This window comes from Drosophila subpulchrella, chromosome 3L, assembly GCF_014743375.2.
Source record: "Drosophila subpulchrella strain 33 F10 #4 breed RU33 chromosome 3L, RU_Dsub_v1.1 Primary Assembly, whole genome shotgun sequence".
Lineage (NCBI taxonomy): Eukaryota > Metazoa > Arthropoda > Insecta > Diptera > Drosophilidae > Drosophila > Drosophila subpulchrella.
Window position 1 is genome coordinate 11,472,597 of NC_050612.1, and position 20,071 is coordinate 11,492,667.

The 20,071-nt window shown below is 41.0% G+C and overlaps 3 protein-coding genes across 7 annotated transcripts; 2 read left to right on the forward strand and 1 right to left on the reverse strand.

Moving 5' to 3' along the window:
- The first annotated feature begins 1,142 nt into the window (after positions 1-1,142).
- On the forward strand, positions 1,143-6,624 carry LOC119553889 (tribbles). The gene is made up of 2 exons (XM_037864554.1): positions 1,143-2,324; positions 5,413-6,624. Exons 1-2 carry the CDS (start codon positions 1,501-1,503, stop codon positions 6,041-6,043), a joined length of 1,455 nt encoding a protein of 484 aa, XP_037720482.1. The 5' UTR covers positions 1,143-1,500; the 3' UTR covers positions 6,044-6,624.
- Positions 6,625-9,672: 3,048 nt separating this feature from the next.
- On the forward strand, positions 9,673-11,610 carry LOC119552655 (F-box/WD repeat-containing protein 4). Its single transcript, XM_037862357.1, has 3 exons — positions 9,673-9,953; positions 10,014-10,595; positions 10,866-11,610. Exons 1-3 carry the CDS (start codon positions 9,751-9,753, stop codon positions 11,305-11,307), a joined length of 1,227 nt encoding a protein of 408 aa, XP_037718285.1. The 5' UTR covers positions 9,673-9,750; the 3' UTR covers positions 11,308-11,610.
- A 104-nt stretch (positions 11,611-11,714) lies between these two features.
- On the reverse strand, positions 11,715-19,720 carry LOC119552653 (pantothenate kinase 3). Of its 5 annotated transcripts, none has more exons than XM_037862350.1 (7): positions 17,569-18,151; positions 14,863-15,041; positions 13,344-13,636; positions 13,152-13,277; positions 12,907-13,083; positions 12,710-12,845; positions 11,715-12,642 (listed from the first exon to the last, which is right to left on the reverse strand). In XM_037862350.1, the coding sequence occupies exons 1-7, from the start codon at positions 17,891-17,893 to the stop codon at positions 12,349-12,351; spliced, it is 1,530 nt and encodes a 509-aa protein (XP_037718278.1). In that variant the 5' UTR covers positions 17,894-18,151; the 3' UTR covers positions 11,715-12,348. The 5 variants fall into 5 exon arrangements, with proteins under 5 accessions (XP_037718278.1, XP_037718282.1, XP_037718281.1 ...); XM_037862354.1 differs by lacking the exon at positions 17,569-18,151 and adding an exon at positions 19,582-19,720 and having other exon boundaries at positions 12,089-12,642; XM_037862353.1 differs by lacking the exon at positions 17,569-18,151 and adding an exon at positions 16,133-16,526 and having other exon boundaries at positions 12,089-12,642.
- Positions 19,721-20,071: the final 351 nt, after the last annotated feature.

Here is a 20,071-nt window from a genome sequence, read left to right on the forward strand (position 1 = left end):
AGATCTCTGATCACTACCTTCCGTCGCTGTCGTAATTCCTGCGTAGCCCAGTGATCCTCGTTTCGGGACAGCTGCAAAAATCATGAAATTGTCTGCACTGCGAAGACAAACAGCCAGACTTACATATACACACAAATGAGTAATGATCACGCACAGGAAGAAAATCGATGATCGATTCGGTGGATCCAAAAGATTGCTGGTAATTACGTATAATATTAACATATTTGGGTCTCATTTATTGGAATAACTAAATATAAATATACTATTAAAAATAATACCAAATCTTCTGAAATAAGTCGTCTTTATACCTCCTGATTTCAACATATTGCATTTTGTATAGATTAAACTTTCTACAGTTTTAATACATATGTATCTACAATAACTTGTATACATTATTTATTTATATTTATTATTGTAAAATACATGTTTTCTAAAATTTTCATATACACATTTGAATATACTCTTTTAGAATATTTGGAGAAATTACAAATCTCAAAATAATACAATACTCTTAGTGCTTGGCTAAAAAGTATTTCAAGAAATCTGGTAATTCGTATAAAATATTATCATAAATACGTACATAGCTATAGAAAACCGCACTTATTTGAAACTCATAACCACAAAAGATAAATTCGAGTTATAGCGGAAATCATGCGGGTATATTTTTCCGCGGTACCCATTGAACCTAAATAGAACATCGGTTGACTGTACTTTTAGTACTTTGAACTTAGAATCTTAGATGTCATTTGTTTACTAACCCCCCTTCTAATTAACTTATGCCTACGTTTTATTAGTGCGCAGATTATTATGTAAAATCGAACAAGTTTTAAGGGTTGCTGTAAAGATAGTGTTGATACAGCGACGTATTTCAAATCGAGTCGGAAATGGGAATTTCAGCGTTCAACGCAATTTTTTCAAAAATAACGACGCTCTCCCGCTCTCTCCCTCTCCGTTGACATTTCATTTTGAAAAATAACGTTGCTCTCGGTCTTCCTCTTCATGCGTATTCTCAACCAAGAGCGAGCGAGACGGAGATAGACGGATCGGCACACGAGTGAGCACACGAGAGAGCGTTTCACCATTCTCTTTGCTTCGTGCTTCTTCCAGGCGCAGTCGACAACGGTCACATTTCAATTTCAATTTTCAATTCAAAAAAATACTGCGGAGAAGACGGTCGCGTTTCGTTTCGTTTCGCGAAATCAGTGAGCAGCGTTCGATTTGTTTTAAAATCGCCGCATTTCGTCAGTGAATACCCGCATTGCATTGCACATGGCCGAGCTAAAGCTAACCCACTAAGTTTAAACGTCAGTTTAAATCGAAATTAATCGCAGACTAAACGGCGCGTCGCTAAATGTCAAAACAATTAACAGCCAAGTACAGCCAGGCTAAAGAGGAATAACAAAAGTAACACGAAGAAGAAGAAGAGAAGCGCAGAAGAATAAGAAAAATACGTAGCGAGAGCAAGAACTGTGATAAAGTTTAAGTGGTAAACAAGCAAGCATGGATAACAGTAGCGGTCAAAATAGCAGAACAGCATCGGCAGCGGCGTCGACTAGTAAAATAGTCAGCACCAGCAACTATTCATCACCAGCCTCGCCAACAGTCGCGTCCACCTCCTCCGGCAGCAGCATGAATTCCAGCCAGGAGGACACTGTACTGGGCCTGTTCACACCGAAAAAGGAGTTTGCCCATGCCAAGGTGCTGCAGACCATACGGGAGAAGCTACTGACGCCCGGCGGAGCATGTGAGCTTCAGGCCTTGGGCATCGCTGCGGAACCCACGGACCAGCAGCCCGTCAAGCTGATCCAACAGCGCTACCTGATCAGCGCCCAGCCTAGTCACATCTCGGCAGCCGTGGCCGCCAAGACGCCCGCCTCGTACCGCCACCTGGTCGATCTCACCGCCTCCAATCTGCGCTGCGTGAACATCTACACGGGGGAGCAGTTCCTCTGCCGGATTGTCAACGAGCCGATGCACAAGGTCCAGCGCGCCTACTTCCAACTGCAGCAGCAGGACGAGGAGCTGCGCCGCAGCACCATCTATGGCCATCCATTGATTCGACCCGTTCACGATATCATACCGCTGTCGAAGGATCGTACCTACATCCTGATCGCACCCGTTCCCCAGGAAAGGGACTCCACGGGCGGGGTGACGGGGGTGTACGAGAACCTGCACACCTACATCCGCCACGAGAAGCGACTGTGCGAGACGGAGGCTAGGGCCATCTTCCATCAGATCTGCCAGACCGTTCAGGTGTGCCACCGCAACGGGATTATCCTCAGGGACCTCAAGCTCAAGCGGTTCTACTTCATCGACGAGGCCAGGTGAGTTGCGTTTAGGTGACACCTTCAAAAAAACCCATATACCATACCGCCATATGTATGTATACATATGTACCCGAACCCACCTTATACCAACTCAATTGCATATGGCTAGTCGCTTTATTTTGCAATTCGATGGAAACTCGTTATGAGCGAGAGATCTTGTTTGTGGTCGTGTGTTGGTGGTGCCACAATTGTTGCTCTTGTTATTGGCCCATGTTGTTGTTGCTGCCGCTGCTGGCGCCGTCGTTGTGGGTAACATTGAACATTTAACAAGTGTTGCAATCGAATCACCAATAGGCCAACAAAAACAATTATACTGACAGGCCACATGAACGCAGAGCGTATGTCTGTATGCACAGCGCAGGGGACAATAATAGTTGCCACTATATTTAGATCGGGAGTTGGGTAAAAAGAATTTCCCTTAATAGTCGGCAAGAAAATTCAGTCTGATTCAATACGTTAATTATTTAAATATTTTCATATTCAACGTAAATATTGTTCATTTTTTAATTTCCTCAATATGATATTCTTTTAAAACTAGCCAGACTTAAAATAAATATTAAAGTATTGGCATTATTATTATTTATAACTCTATAATATCACTTTAAAGCGATTTTGTAAAATTTTTTTAATGCAATTTAACAATTACTTGTTATTCTGGTGGACAACCAAAAACGTATTCCCTTGACCTCCACTGTATCTGTGTACAGACACACAAGGGCCAATGTGCCACAGTGGTGGTGAAAATATTGGCCCACCCGTTTTTTATTACACATTTTGGAAGCTAGCATTGCCACATTTTAAGAATTGTTCAACATAGCATTTGCAATGTGGGTTGGGGGTGGTGGGTGACGCGGGAAGGCCACCCACTACAGTGTTCTCTTGATTTGTTGAGCTTGGGAGTGAGAGAGCAACGTGTTGATTACTGTAGCTGATGAAATATTGACCCCACCTTCCACTCAAAACGTATTTTCGCATATGCTAATAAATACGACTGTATCGAAAACGCGCTGTCTCTCTGTTCTTATTATCATCGCTTTTTTTCCCTGACATCAGCAGGGAATGACGTGAACAATTGTTCGATTCCGATTCCGTATGGCTTACAATTAGCGCAATATCTGCTGATTTTTTCGTCATTTCGTCGTTCTGTGCCAAGTGCAAAAACGGCGGAAGGAAGAAACCCATAGATCTCTATCTCTAGTATATATGTATCTCTCTCACCTTGGCGAGAAATAAACAACCTGTGTTCAATGCGATTTGAATACGATGCGATTATTAGCGCTCATTTCCATTCGAAAAAAGACTATATAGATAAAAGTACTGAGTGTACATACTGTATAGGCGTGTGTATCCATATCTATAGCCATATATCCATATCCGAAGGGGCGCACACACGCACATCCAAACAACGAACCGAAATTTTAAGGTCACAATGCGGTGAATGGCCCTGACTCTGATCTTCTGTATTTTTAACGCATTTATATGCCCAATGCCTCCTATATACAAACGCATGTAAATCTGTGGTCATACTTTTATTTTGTGTGCTCTCCGCCTGTACATAAATACTTCCAAGGTGTTTGAGCACTTATCTGCCGCCGGTTTTCCGTATTTCGTTTCTGATTTTATTTTAACCTCTATCGCACGTTTAATTTGTGCCAAACCCGAGAGGGAAAGAGATTCCCAAGACGCTCTTTAAAGCCCCTCACATCTCGCATCGAGGTCACCAGCTGTAACTATTCTCTACTTCACATCTCCACTTGTATTCCATGCACAGCTAAAAATTTGTATATTTTTATTGATTCGCATAAAACCTTGATCTTAAAAAGTATCATTAAATAATCTAGTATTCAGCAAAATTTACCTTGATCTTAAAAATATCCATATGACATTAAATATCTGAATGGGGAAAGGGAAATACAAAGATCACAGTATATTTTGTCAAAGTTTAAGTTCCAATAAAGAAAATAAATAGTACATACATGATATTAAAAGATAGGAATACCATGTTATATTTATTGCAATATTATAAAATATCATGAGGTTATATCTTTTAAAATTCTTTATAATATACCTATCAAATAAAAAAACCTTTTATATCCGAATCTATAAAATTTCACTTCTTAAAATGTACTATAAGCATAAAATATTTTATTACCCAATCATTTTTATTAATTCACACCTGTTGATATCAAGTTGAAGGTATTCTGTTTCTTACAGTGTACACTGTAATTTGTGACGAGGAGAGGCGCGTTTTCAAAGCTTGTTTTTGTTCAGGGTCAGCTCGAGGTTTTTTTGGCCTGCTTTGTGTTTGGCTCTTTTGGATGTTTGGATACCAGACCACGGCGACCGTGTGTTTGTATACCTCTCGGTTCGCTATCGGCGGACCCCTCGTACACCCCGAACCCCACAAGTCGCAGTGGTATTCGGATTTCGGATCCCAGCAGAAGCGCCGTTGCAGCAACAAGTTGCGATACGTATACGTCACTTCACTCACTCACTCACAGCTGACTCTCTTTCGGCTCTATTCGCTGTGTTTGCAGGCGTTTTCGTTACTTTTTTGCTTTTTGCATTCGAATGTGGGCCAATGTCAATGGAGTGGCCCAATGGGGGAGGGGGGGTGGAGCAGTGCAGGGGCGGAGGCACTCGCTCATGGGTGTCGGGGGTCGCAAGCTGCGCTTTCGTCACCAATTCAAGTCAACTCAACTCAACTTCACTCACAATGCTCTCTCGGCCAATTCGCCTTTTGACTTGTCAACACGCCAACGCCAACGACAACGACAACTACAACTGAAACCCCGTGGCCGATCGATTCAAGTCTCTTCGATATTGCGCTAGCTAATGGCCCCACAAAATCGGGGGTTATGCAAGGCCCAGGGATTGCACATGATATGTAGAGCTCGACGCTGGGTCTTATGGACGGGTACAGTTGCGATCAGAATAATAGCAATCCCAGCCGATTCTTTCCCAAGAAACATTGCAATATCTTAACATCTATTATTAGGAACATCAGAAATTGTTATTTATAGAACTTTATATCGAAATAAAGACATCAATATTTTATTCGAATTTTTCGCTCTTGCCATTACAGAACCAAACTGCAGTACGAATCATTAGAAGGCTCAATGATCCTCGACGGCGAGGACGACACTCTGAGCGACAAGATCGGCTGTCCATTGTACACCGCCCCGGAACTCCTGTGCCCCCAGCCCACATACAAGGGCAAACCGGCGGATATGTGGTCGCTGGGCGTGATCCTCTACACAATGCTGGTGGGTCAGTATCCGTTCTACGAGAAGGCCAACTGCAACCTCATCACCGTGATCCGGCATGGCAACGTCCAGATCCCCATGACGCTGTCCAAGTCGGTGCGCTGGCTTTTACTGTCATTACTGCGGAAGGATTTCACGGAACGCATGACCGCCAGCCACATTTTCCTGACACCGTGGCTGCGGGAGCAGCGCCCCTTCCACATGTACCTGCCCGTCAACGTGGAGGTGGCCGAGGACTGGAGCGATGCGGAGGAGGAGGACGAGGGCACAGCCACCGATGCGATCGACGAGGATGAGGGCGTGCTGTGCCCGACTGAGGCCGACAAGGACGAGTACGAGGACATTGGCGTGGAGCCACTGGACTACACGCGCACCACACTCCAGATGGCCCAGAATGCCAACGGCATGTCCACGGAGCCCGAACCTGATACGGATGTGGACATGGGCTGATTGGCGCTCGTGGAGTCACCCACGGGCAGCTTTCTGGGACACGCTGGCGCGTTGGCTGCAGCCGGCTGAATGCCGACTGATTAGCCGCCGGGATAGGACATATCGGAAGATATGGCACTGTGGACATCCTGGCCCTCCTGGTCGCGCCGACTCCTACTGCGTTCCACGTCGTCTTCCTGCAGGTGGTACTGCCAACAAAGACTTAAAGCCTCGCTTAGACACTCTCTTAGACACACAAGAACTCACTGCCTTCCAATCGCGCTGCGGCCTCGATCCGTTCAAGAATCGCGCCGCTTCGCAGCCTCCTCTCTGCAACCGATTCTTCCTAAAAAAAAATCCTACCTATGTACAATACATTTAACATTTTAATTTTTTTGCAAACTGTTGATCTTATCAAAGGACAGTCGCCCTGATTTGTTTTTGGGCTTTAAAACACATTAGATTCCATGTTAAAAAATGCAACGAATGCAAATTGTTATTTATTATTTAATACTTCTGTATTACGCTTCGTCTACTATTAAAATCTTGTAAGTGAAAATCGTAAAAAATAATACATTGAAATTTGATCTCACCAAGAATAATTATGACTACGAAAGGTAGTGTTTTTTCTTTAGGGTTATGGGATATTTTTAAAAGATTTATTTGCGGAATTTCATCATTTCTCTTGTTATTTTTGTCTCATTCAAACAGCCCGTAGTTATCAGTTCTATTTAAATTCAAGAGAACTAAAAGGCTACAAAAGATGAAAACAATGAGTCAGGGGTAAACAAGATTCGGAACTGCGTATGCTATGCGTCATTTTGTTTACTAATACAACATTCAACATTTGATTTGAATGATAAATATTTTCGCCAAAATATCAAAACAAACTCAATTCTGTTTTGTTTTGTTCAAGTTTAATCTATTCTCTTTATAAAGGTGATAATTGATCGCGACGTTTTTGGAAATGCAAATAATCTAGAGAATTCTGAGAGTGTAAAATCAGAATATATTAGTACGTCTCAGCTGTGAGATTCCTTATTACTTTGTAGATTCCCAAGTTGATAATGCAACCAAGTTACTTTTAGTTATCAGGATGGCGAACGTGACTTTGCCTGCGGAAATATTTGTGACTTTGCTCTACAATAACAATAAACTAATATTGTGAATAGCTGCGAATGCGGAGGTCCCACGACTGTCATCTGGTGTGGCGACGTGACGGGGTCTTACGATTCGCATGTATGCCCCGATTTTTGGCTTTGTGTGTGCTCGACCGTTTTACCTGTGCCCGAGCACTTTGTTCAGATTATGAAATTGCCGAACGGAGAACGAGAACTGCGCAAAACGCGAAAACTGCTGACGGCTACGTCACCTTCAGATTGTGACTATCAATTTTTGGAGCTCAGTGCCACGCATGAACTTTTCCTAGATACGAGCGATCGCTCTAGAACAGACTGGGAAATACCCATTCTGGAAAGTTATTATCGTAAAAATCTCATGTGGGTTATACATGTTTGGTATCACAGTTGATCTAATAAATGTATTGATATTTTGCCTAAAAATGTAATGAAATCATTTCTAACGCAGTTTGACAAAGGATTACTTGTGATATTATGATGAATTTTTCAAAATATTCTTTGAAAAAACGTAAGATTTAGAAAGGGTATTTGAAGATTCGAGGTCCTTAACTCTTTTTAACATGCGACTTAAAGGGTAAAACCTAATGTCATGTACAGTTTGATAAGATTCTAAAGGGGCCTATAGAACGGAACGAACGATCCAGAATTTTTCGCATTCCTAACCAACCTGAGAGTCACGATTCTTTGTACCCGCCAGATGGTTTCTGACACCATGCATTACCTTGTGTCGAACCACTAAAAGGGGTCATAATCCAGTAAAAAGTATGTTAAATGGAAAGTACAAAGGTGTACTAGATATGAGTCTAGCCCTCTTACAAATTCACTTTTAAGGTTCTAAAACTTTAAGTGCGTTGACAACCAAAAGAAGACCTGAACAGTGACAGTTACGCTACTTTCCCTGACCCAAAAATAGCCGTTACACTTTTCTTTGTTATGACTTCGGTTCTATTCTCAAGATTTTCCGTACAGTTCTTTGTTTGACTAACAATTTATTTTCTGCCTTATCTGGTATAAAGTGAATATTGTCTACTAATTTATGATATCCTTATGTATTCTTATTTGAGTACTGAAATGAAATAGCCATTTTATCTGGACTTTCTGAATCACTCCAGAAGTTGTAAAACTTATTGTTCCATTTTGCAGTGTCTACAAAGTCGCATATAAATTGCCAGCGAGATAGGAGATGCTTTCTAGACAGATCGGACAGTATGTGCGCTATTTCAAGTCAATCAAATGCTCAGTTAAGGTATTTAGCGCAAAAATCTCAGCAGTTTCGTGCCTAATTGCGGAAACAGTGTTCTAAATAACTTTAAATTGTTGCAATTGTATGAGTACTTGATCGTACGCATGGCACATTTGTGCGTAGAATTGTGTATTTTAGACTTCTGTCCCCAAAATGTGCAGTTCCTGTCTATTTATTTTTGTGTATTTCAGTCGGCTTACATCAATCGATGCGAATCTTTCTAAAATCAACCTTCTGCGTTACACAAATACTTTTGTACCTTTACCAACTCATTTTTCATAGTGTCATTTATCGTAGTGGTTCCCTGAAGTGTAGCCTTGATGAGTTAACCTCCACCACAATCAAAATGAATAAATATGTACCTACATTAACCAATTTCCATGAATTGCATTTTCTTGTATTGTTTTGCACAACCGGGGAAAATTGCTAACCATTGAGAACTCAAAGTTCAGATAGTAACTTTTGAAGAGCTTTATGGATCAAAAAAGAGCAGTAATGGTTTATTTACATTTATAAGTTGGAATGACGACACTCTTTGTGTATTTCATTTATCTTAATATTCAAGAATCCAAAAAATAATCAAACAAAGAAATTTGCTTTTTTTAAAATTATAGATAAACTATAGATAAGCAAAATAAACACAGTTTTTAATTTCCAGTAAGCAAATACCGTGTCATATTTCCTGAGATAACGATAACTAGACCAGAACACCATTGTGATATTAGAACTGCAGTTACTAAGAAGAAAACTTTTTACTGTTTTATAGTTTTTCAAATAAAGATGAAATTATAAAAAAACGCAGCTGTATTTCTGATTTCACAATTTCAGGTCAAGTTACGTTATTTTGTGCAAAAATGACGTGTATTTAGAGCTCATAAAGAATTTAGAGTAAAAGTCTAAATCATTCAGATTCTTCTCGCGAATGGATGATGTCGGTTTTTTCGATGGAAATATGCTAGAATAAATAAAGACTCCTAATCAGGGACCGTAAATAAAAGTTATTTCTTATTAAACGTAAGAATAAATCTCTTTTTGGTCTTGTCCACAAAGTATCAAACAATCAGCAAATTTGGAACACAAAAAAACTATATTAACGCTTGACTACAAAATACATTTTAAAATTTCACTAGGCCTTATGAAATGAAAATCTTAAGAATTCTTATTCGGTGCCTGCTTTTAAATATGTATTAACGGCCATTAAGTTTAACGGAAATTTTCAAGTGTTGGAAAGGAAGCGTACAAAAATGGAATAATCGATAGACAATTATCGCGTTTTGTAGACATATCGACGGAAACGAGATAGAATGCCACCCTAAATTTATAAAGTTATAGCCAAAGATCCAAAGATGCATGCAACCCGAATGGGTTTAAAAGATCTAACCGTCGACTGTCTGCTTTGCATCTTTGACTACTGCTCGGAGGCGGATCTTCTGTGCCTGTGCAAGGCGGATCCGGCTCTGGAGCGTATAATAGACACTCACTATTTCTACCCACTTTGCTACGACCTCCTACTTTGTGGTCACCGGAATAATCCCAGAATCGAACAGAGGTAGGTGATGTGATTAAGTAAATACCCAAGATTACATCATGACCCTTGATAACCTTTCAGGAACCGAAAACGACAGAAAAACTATGAACGGATTGAGGTGTCCAAGAACTGGGTTAGTGGAACCTATTTCGAACGCCCCTACTTCCACCATGCCCAGATGTTTCCCACCAAACTGTGCCTGGAGGCGAACTACCTGTACATTACCCATGCCGGTTACTTGCGGAAGTACCGGCGCACCAGCTACGATGCACTGCAGCGTCGCTATGAGGAGGAGATCAGTACGTCCACCCAAACAGATATCTCCGATTTCGTCAAGAAGCAGGACACCATATTCGCGGGACGGGTGTGCGGATCGTGCTTTCATTACGATGCCGATGGCATTACGGAACAAAGGATGCATCCGGCCAACGAGTACCTGTACTGCGTGGACTTTGTCAAAGATCTGTTCGCCACCAGTACCGATACCTGCTGCAAACTGTGGCAGCGGAATCAGGAGTTCGGGATGACGCACTTCGACATGGTGATGAATCTGCCGCTCGCCTTTAGATCCCTTGAACTCAGTTCAGATGGCCAGTGGCTATATGGGGGTCTCTACTCGGACAAGGGTGACCGCCGGGCTCTGAGGGCCGTCCACGTGGAAAGGTAATCTTTAATCTTAGGTTTAATGGTTTTTATATTGTCAAACTAAGTTCACTGGGAAACAAAGTTGAATGTTTCATTAGGTGATACTAGATAAACATAGTTAGGGAGTTTATCGAATGGTATTGTTTAACACAATGGTGATTTAGTTAATACCATACTTATATTTTCTTTTAAATAAGAACTTGGTCATTATGTGTTGTAGAAGAAAGATTTCTTTTGATCATAATTTTTGTATGTCATGTATGCTAACTAAAATGTATTTTTCAACAGTGGCGAGGAAGTGATTTTCAACTCAAACACGATGGCCATTTACGACCTAAAACTGAAAGATGACCAAGTTATCTTCACGGCGAACTTCGACGCGACGTTTAGGATGTTTGATCGACGCATCGATCGAGATGTGGCAATTTGGGAGGATCCCTTCGACTCATCATTTTATTCGCTGGAGTACGATGGACTGTATGCGGCGCTGGTCGGCACCAACAGACATTCACGGGTCAATCTGTACGATATAAGAATGCCACAATATGTACAATTATACTTTCCGGGCAGGACGCGAGAGCACAAAGCATTTTCACCCGTGTACAGCCTTGCATGTGATAGCCAATATATGTTTGTTGCCACCGATCATAACCTTCGAGTGTTTGACTTTAAGGCGAACTGCGGAATTCGAAGGGACTACAGCAATATTAACGGACTTATGAAAAGATAATTATATCCGTCGGATCACCAAATATACTTGTAAAATGTAGAACACCTATATATGTTCAATGGTCATTATTTTCATGGGCCAACATTAAATGTTTAACCAAAAAATAGAAGTTCAAATGCTGTGCTATATTATTATATTGCTTGTTCTTATTAACTTGAAAAAATTGTACCTATTTTATTACTGAATGAGTTTATGATAAAAGTAGTTTTAGCAATAAGGAGATGTCAATTTTTGCCTTCTAATTGTGCGATACATTTTACAAAAATTAGGACATATTAGGAATCAGTAAAGCATTTCCATTTGGAATCGTTCGTTTGGCTATGGAAAAATTATATTTAAGTAAAGTTTTGGTCACTCCTAAATTAAATTTTGAATGATTTTTGTGACTCCAAAAGAACAACAGTTTGTTTTAAACAAGTTTTATTGACCTGCCAACAAATTGGATCCTATCATAACATGACCACAAACTTATATTCTAAAAAGAAACTTTAAGACATCCACTTAAATCATGTACACAAACGATAGGGTAAAAACTTATAGGTATACATGAATATTGTCGAAGGACATGGGCATATCATTAGGTGTATGCAATACATGCTCTTGAACTATTTGTTGCGCGCGAGACTTTCAATTGCGGTTCCATTGTTAAGTATTTGTAATACTTTTCCGAGAGCTAACATCTATCACTGTAGAAAAGAAACTAAAAACTACCGAAATTGTAGAAGATTGCAAGGTAGTAACATATGGTAAAATGTTACGCGGAGGAAAATTAAGACATAAATTGTGGTTCGGCATTTGATTGGGCCAAAATTCGTTGCTTGCTAGCAGGCACTTTATCCATTCAGTAATTTCATGCATTTACATTTTGTGCGTCCTCAAATTACAACTAAAGCCGAGAGAGAATTACGATAAATACCGAGATAAACTGCGAAGGATCAAAGTCATTGCCATTGCCTTATAGATCTTAGGTCTACTGTACAATGCACTACAATCGGATGGCCCACATCGGGTGCCCTCGGGAGGAACATGTGGTTACAGCGACTATCTAGTGGAGTGTTTGCTTGTGGGCGCCTTCTCTGGTGGCTCATCCGCCGAGGGCAGCGTCGTTGCGCCCTCGCCGGCATCCGATGCTGTGTGGATGGGATGCTCAACTCCGTCGTTGAGGGCGGCTGCCAGCTCGCCGTTGAATTGCAGCAGACAACCCAGCGCACCAAAGTATCCCTCGTGCTCCAGGAAGAGACCCTTCATTGTGCCATTGGACCAGAACTCCATGGCGTAGGCCAATAGCTTCATGGAAATGGGGTTCACTCGCAGAAAGTTGCCCACAAAGACGACCTGGAAAGGATTAATATGTAAGGTTAAGTTTAAGTTTTGGACCTTTAATATTGTTTTAAAATCTTACCCTATCGATCTTCTCATTCAGCGCACACATCCTTGCTATGGAGCCAATATTGTTCGTTATTGTGACCAGTGTGGCATTGGCCAAATCCTCACGTGTTACCGAAACACGTTTGTCATTGAGGTGCATCTGGCCAAAGCTGGAAATGGAAAGCATATTCATAACTGGTTGCCTGTGCTCTCACTTCCGGGATAATTTACCTGGACGCCACCAAATCTCCGGGCAGACCAAAGCGGTTGTAATCGCCGCCATAAATATCCTTAACTAATTTGTCCACCTTTCTATTGTCGCCCTTGGTGGCCAGTTGGATAGCCTCTTCGAAGGATGTGCAGCCGGTGAGGAGGCAACACAGTCCCAGGAATGTACCGCCGCCCAAACTAAACAAACGAGAGTCAAATCGAGATTAGAAATATGTGATGTACGATGAGACCCAAAGCTGACATACCTTGTGCCCGAAATGCGCTTGTAGTTGTCCGGACCGTAGACCGCCAGGATGGAGACTCCGGATCCGACATTCACCAGAATGAACGGGAACGGTTGCGAAAAGTTGAATTGTCGCTTCTCGCTTTTTCTGCCAAAATGTTTGGTAAATTTAAATCGTTAGAAACTCCTCGTAGCCAGCACTTACTCCACTTACAGAATGTCACGTGCGTTTTCGTAGTAATAGCACTCGGTGCGATTGTGCAGGTCGGCGAAGAGGATGCCCTTGATGAGCGTGTCCAGCTCGTCGAATTTGGCCAGCTTCATATTGACTTGGTCACGGAAATCCTGCTCGAACTTGAAGGCTCCGCCACCGGTCGCGCAAACCGTGGTCACTAGCTCGGCCATTCCCTTTTGCTTGGCCAGCGACAGGAAATTGCCCATGTCGGTGGTCTGGAAGCGAATGAAATGCAAGGAGCCACGTCTCTTACGTATTTCGACATTGTCCATCTGAAAGGAAAGAAATAAGAAGATAACTTAGTAAAAACCTTTAAAGAAGCAATTTATTTGTAATATATTTAACTCATAGTATCAGAACTATATATTTTTTTAATGAAAACGAATCCTTCCTAGGGCTTATTAAAAGAATTTTTAATGATATAAATAGTTATATCACTTCGCAGACAGAGAAAGAAAATGAGTTCCGTAAATATGAAAATTAGACTTCAGAACCCATTACAAAATAAAAATGGAGAGTACAAAAGTCAACGTTCACATAGCACAAGCTTTCCAAACTGTTTCTGGGGTATAAACTGTACATATATACGGTCGCCATTATAATTTAAAGTATCCAAAGTCCAAGTACAAGGGTAATTTGTACAAAATTAAGAAACAAAACTACCCAGCAACGGAAGCCTCTGTGATTTGGGATAGGTTTTCGAAAAAGTGAGAAACCTTTGTCCTAGTCTTTGAATAATTAACCATTTTTTGGGGTAGGGCATTTACCCCGACTTTCTAACTAGACCATTTAATTAAGTATCGAATTTGTACACTTACTACGTTCTTTCTCATTTCCCCTACGCAAATCCGATATAATAAATAGATTCTATTGGATAAAGTTAATGTATTTGTTATTATATAGCCGCCGAATGACCTATTTTTCAATATCCGCTTTGATGATTGTGTTAACTACTTTATAAACGTTTGTTAAAATCAAAACAAAGCCAACGTATTAACTTAAAAGTGAATCACTTGGCTTTAAGGGTAAACAAAGGAGTCTCATTTGTGCGAGATTAGCGTATGGTACACGGAAAACAAAAACAGATTATAAACAGAAATTAAAATACGTTGTACAATTGAAAACTGTTTGTATAATCAACCACTCTCTCCATTTTGTCAGGCCCAAGATTAAGTGTATTAATAAATCAATATACTAGTCAACACTTTTGTTTTCTGTGTAGGCGTGTGTGCGCGAGAGTGAAGGTCACCGCAGAGGCACTCACACTCGAAAACCCTGGCACCCGTAACCGTATTCAATCACCAGACGACCCGTTCCGACCCGCCAAAGATGACTTGTTGACTGGACGCGCAAATATCGCGACTCGGGGCGCTGAGATTGATAATATTTCAGATGATAATACCGATGCTAATGGTCCGCGTCAGAGCGATTTGTTACAAAATCGCACATCCACATTCCACAGCGGAGAATATACATTTCTATTGCGGGATCATCTCACCTGTAGGTGCGTATCTCGATGTCCGGTTTTGCCGTATGCCGAGTTTTTGGTTAAGTAGCGCCGTATATTTCGCAAGATACCAGCCTCGCGATCCTGCTCATCCGGCGTTATGTCCTTGGGCTCGAAGTAGACCAACTTCGTGAGGGTTCCGCCGATGTCCATGCCGAACCATGGCATCGCTGAAAAGGTGGAAATGCCAAACATTAGTTATGTGTTCATTATGAAAATAATATATTTTTGATAGGTCCTTTAACTGTCTTTGTCGAAGGAATTATAAACATGACCCACCTGCACCCATAAAATAATAACAGCAATAGCCGAAAGGAGGTTTTGGGTGGCACATTTCGGTAACAAACGGATTTTGGGCGGCTCTGTAGACTCCCAGGATTTTCACAGATGCATTGCAAAAATTTTGAGTGTTTTAATAGGAGCGAATGTCAAATTTAGATTAGTTCCTTGAGTTTAACAACCAGGGCTGGAAATATTTATGGTATTGCAACACTAAGTCGTAAATCTGATTGACTTGTAATAACAAACCTGTCCGAAACCAACTACGACAAACATGTTCGGGAAGTTTGTGACACAGATTCAATGGCAAAGCAACAAGTTTCAAAACATTACAAGAGCAAAAAGAAATCGAATCTCAAACTGCTAAATGTTCGAAAGCGGTTCATGTTCATGGTGTCAAGAGCAAATCGGCGCCAAACTATGTCACAATACAGGTATGCTAGAGGTTGTTGTATCGCGTGTACTTCACATTATCTGTTTATCATATACAGTAGATATTGGCTATTCGTAAATCAAAAAATATTTGAAAAGGAAATTCGAAACATATAGTTGCTTAAAAAACAAAAAGCTTTCAATTACATTTCATTGTATCCAATATAATAAGGTTAAAAAAAATAGGTACCTTAGTATCACCTTCTTTAAAACTAAATTTTGTAAATGTTTTGGATTGAGAATAACGAACCTACATGTACTTATGTATTTTGTAATATAAGTCTAGGATTTTAGCTCATATCTCTCTGAAATATCTTAAAGCTAGACTGTATTAAAATGAATGGGAAGTCTGCACTGTATTTTCTAACATAATCCTGGGATTTTAGGTCATATCTGTCTGAACAATCTTAGAACTAGACAGTATTATAATGAATGGGAAGCCAATGCATCATTATATATGCCCCGATTGACTTCTAATTTAACAAATCTTTGAGTAAAGGCTTCCCTGCGCTGTCCGCTTAACGAAATTGGACTTTGAAAGTGCACGAACCGCTCTTGATGATGAGATCAAAGATCGATGTAAAATGCAGGGCCTCCGGCATGATGTAACCCTTGGAGCTATGGTTTATTCCGATCGCCTGTAGGTTTATTCCGTCCGAGTGTAGAATCCGCTGCACATAACACAGTCGTGTAATCACTGTTAAACGCGTTTCGTTTTATTTTTTATTCCACTTCGCCCAGCCCAGGGACCCGGGCAATGCGTATTTGAGGTGTATATTCCAGCCACGGAGCTTTCGTTTCGTTTCGATTCGGTTTCAGTGTGGATGTCTATGTGCGAGTGAGTGTCTATAACTTTGGGTTCATTACGAGCACAGTTCGCCTGTATGCTATGTAGATTGCTTAAACCGGAAACATTTCACTCGGTCGCCACAGGCACAGCAATAGCCACAACCACAGCCAAGTGCGACACGTCGATGGCTCCAACTGAATGACTGACTGGCTGCCGGATAATATATTAGCCGTAAACAGCTGAACACTGGCGAAGTGGGGAGTCGTATGGAATCGAAATGAACGCATGTGCTCAGCGAGCGGGTAAACACACCTTTCTTATCTGCCCTCCGGCGCGGAGCACGCAGCTTATCGTGGTCTGGTATTGCCTGATTTGACCAGGGAATTGACCATTTAGCGGCCACCACCCATTACACTACACCTTCATACACGTAGCTTTATATTTCCGCCCAATTCACCCGATCTTCAGTTGCCGGTTAGCAATTCGCGAGGTCCCCCCGCTGGGTTTATCTAATCAGTCGGTTAACTTGTTCTCTATTTATGTACCCACCCTAAAGCTTTTAACAATCTTAATTTTTAACTAGATGAAGTCAAGAGACCGGCGATTTTCGTCTCTTCATTATGTACTTTATAACCGACAGGGTCTAAGTACGTTTTTGTTTATTTGTATGTTTAGCAAAAAGACATGCTGAGTTTTTAGATATTTTGGCGGGTTCAATAGACGATAATGGCAGAGATATGTCAAGTAAAAAATGTCTGCTTAAAAGAATATACCAAGCTCTGAATAAATTAAAGCATTAAATGGTTCGGAATCTCAAAAAGATTCTCTTGCTTAGTTTTTAAAGTTATACTTTTTTAAAATTATTTAAAAGAAAATTAATGGGGAGTATAATGCTCAGATAAAAATGATTGAACTTTCTATAACGTTAAGGAATTTAAAGAATTGCAATCTTCTATTTGTACAAACTATATTTTTTAAGAAAATAAATAAAACAAAATTAATAAATATACAATTGCTATAATATACAAAGATCAAGATCAAATTGTAAGGAAAATAAAGTTAACATTTCTTCTAAAAATGCTTTAACTTGGACTTTTTCCAGTTTTTTAAAAATTATATCTGATTTTTAATAGAAAATCGGAGTACTGACGTATTGGCGCTTGCTTAAACTCTTCAAGGATACTCTGGCAACTTACACATGAGTTCGTCGCCTTGGGGAATCTGGATGGCGGGAAACATTTGATCGGCGCAGGAGGAGGAGGAGCAGGTGCTGTGGCACCTGATCCGCTCGAAAAGCGCTGGTTCCGGCTCCAGCTCGATGGGATCTCTGTCGTCTGAGGGCGTTCCAAGGGACTTGCCCTTGGCGCCCAGGGCCGTTCGCCACGAAGCGCGCCATGAGTTTCGCTTCGCCGAGATCACAGGTGAGGTTGGCGGACTGGGGCAGGTAGGTTTCTTATCGTTATGCAATTTGAATATTTTCAAATTGAATGAGTATTTCGAGCTGCGCGTGGGGACTTTCATTTTGTTTGCCTAATTATTTTTTATTTTTCCAGTTTTTTTTCGCTGACACCACAGCGTATATTACAAGTTCAGAGACGGGCACTTATCACAGGCGGGGAGTGTGTATTGGGACCATTGGTCAGTCGCGGAAGATGTTTGTTTGCTCAATTCATCGGTTTCTAAATCGCTGGTAGTGAGTGAGTGGCGGTGGCGACAACTGGCGATCGCGCGATCCGATCCCATCCGTTGTTGACCGTTCGAAAACAGACGTGAAACGCGTTTGAATGAAATTTTACTGCCCGAAGCGGCGGCAGCGGCTGCGCTGCGGCTTTCGCATATGTATAAGCTCCAGACGAACTCAGCGCCATGTGTACACTGTACATATGCTTTGGCTGTATTAATGAGCGGACATCGGCGAGCCGAACCCAAACTTAATCATTACGAAAACACATTTAAAACACAGCCAGACCAGAGCAGCGACGACCCAGTGTGAACCCTACGACGTCTGTGGATCGGTATTACGTCCGACCGCGTTTGCATTTACCTCGGCGACTACCCCTAGGTAACTTGGTAAAATTCCCAGCCAATGCATAGTCAATCATCTGGCCATCCATGGACGCACTTGTGGCTCGACACTCTCTCTGCAGGCGCAGAGGGCGTGATAAGAGCCCTGATAACGTCCCCAAATGGTACAAATTCCAAACGGAGAAACCTCCCAAAAATAAAAGCTTCGGGCCCAGAGAGCTGAGATGGTAAGACAACCCCTAATCATTCGTACATTTGTTCGGGGGAAAACTACTAGCCGTTCTCCATATGCAGACACTGATTTCGATTATAACTTAATTGGCCATACGTGTTAATTGTGATTTACAAGCTTATCTTATCGTATATCTGGTAGTGTAACTAGTACAAAGCATAAAATCTGACCAAGCTATATAAGTAGGGTATTGCAATGATTTTGTGTAAATAGATCACTGTCATAATGAAGTATGCCATATCTGCGGCAGACCCGAGTATTATAATCACATATTTGCTGAACAGGCGATATTCACGCTATTAAAAAATTCCGTTCTTATTACAGGGTAAGCCAAAGTAATAAACAAAGTTCAAAGCCCACAGCTGTGCTCAAAATAATAGTTGTGGGGATATACAAATTAATAAATCTTTTTTTATTTTGTAAGAGTGAGAGTTATTAGAGGTAATACCAAATTTTAAAATATTTTTAATATAGTTGAGTTGCCTTTAAACCATATTTTGTCTTAAAAATGAGAGTCTATTTTTAAGAAAAACCCCTTTTAAGCAAGATTACAAGATCCCGCCAAATAGACATCACTGAAACTTTATAGTTGGGTTTTTGGCTGTCCAGCATCATGTGATTACTTTCTAAACAGTGTCTATCTTAAAAACTCCCACTCAAAGTACTTAAAACCATAGAGGTTTATGGCTAAGATAGTTTATAGGCAATGAATAATTTATGTTATCTTGCCGAACTAAGAAATGTTATCTATACTTATATCGGTATACTGGAAACTTAGTTTATTATCAGTTAATTAAGTTACTTTTAGAGATTTGTTATCTATGTGATATCTTAGGAAATCTATATTTCTTTGTAGAAATATAAATCACAGAGATCTGCCTAAGTGTTTCGCCTATTTGACTTTTCTAGATGCAGATGCAATCTTCCAGAATTATGCGAAATCACGACTTACCCCTCGCCAACTGATTGCGCAGGTTAATCTGTTCGTCCTCCATCATGATGATTCGCAAGACTCAATTGGACGGAGTCAGTGCACCGTGTAACAATGGACAATCTGGAGATTCGCACGCACGTCGAGATGCTCCGGCACTTCTGGCAATCAAGATTCTTCCAGATCTTGGAGGGAAAATCGGGTTCCGTGGCGACAGAGGCTAAGAACGTGACTCAGGGGCTGCTGGGATGTGCTGCTCTCATCGATGCTGCGGGAATCCTTGCTCGGCCAAGTTAGCTCCGTGCTCCATGCATTCCCGGGGTCCTCTGGAATGGTGTTACTTTCCAATGCCAAGGCAAGCCGTTTCGAATTCCACGCACACTCAACAAAAACTTCAAAACAAAATTTTCGTCAGAAGTTTTTAATCTAGTAGCCTGAATTGGAACAGCTGATTCGGGATGGGGAGAAAGTAAATCGATATCCAAATTATCGAGAAACCCAGTGCTGGAAA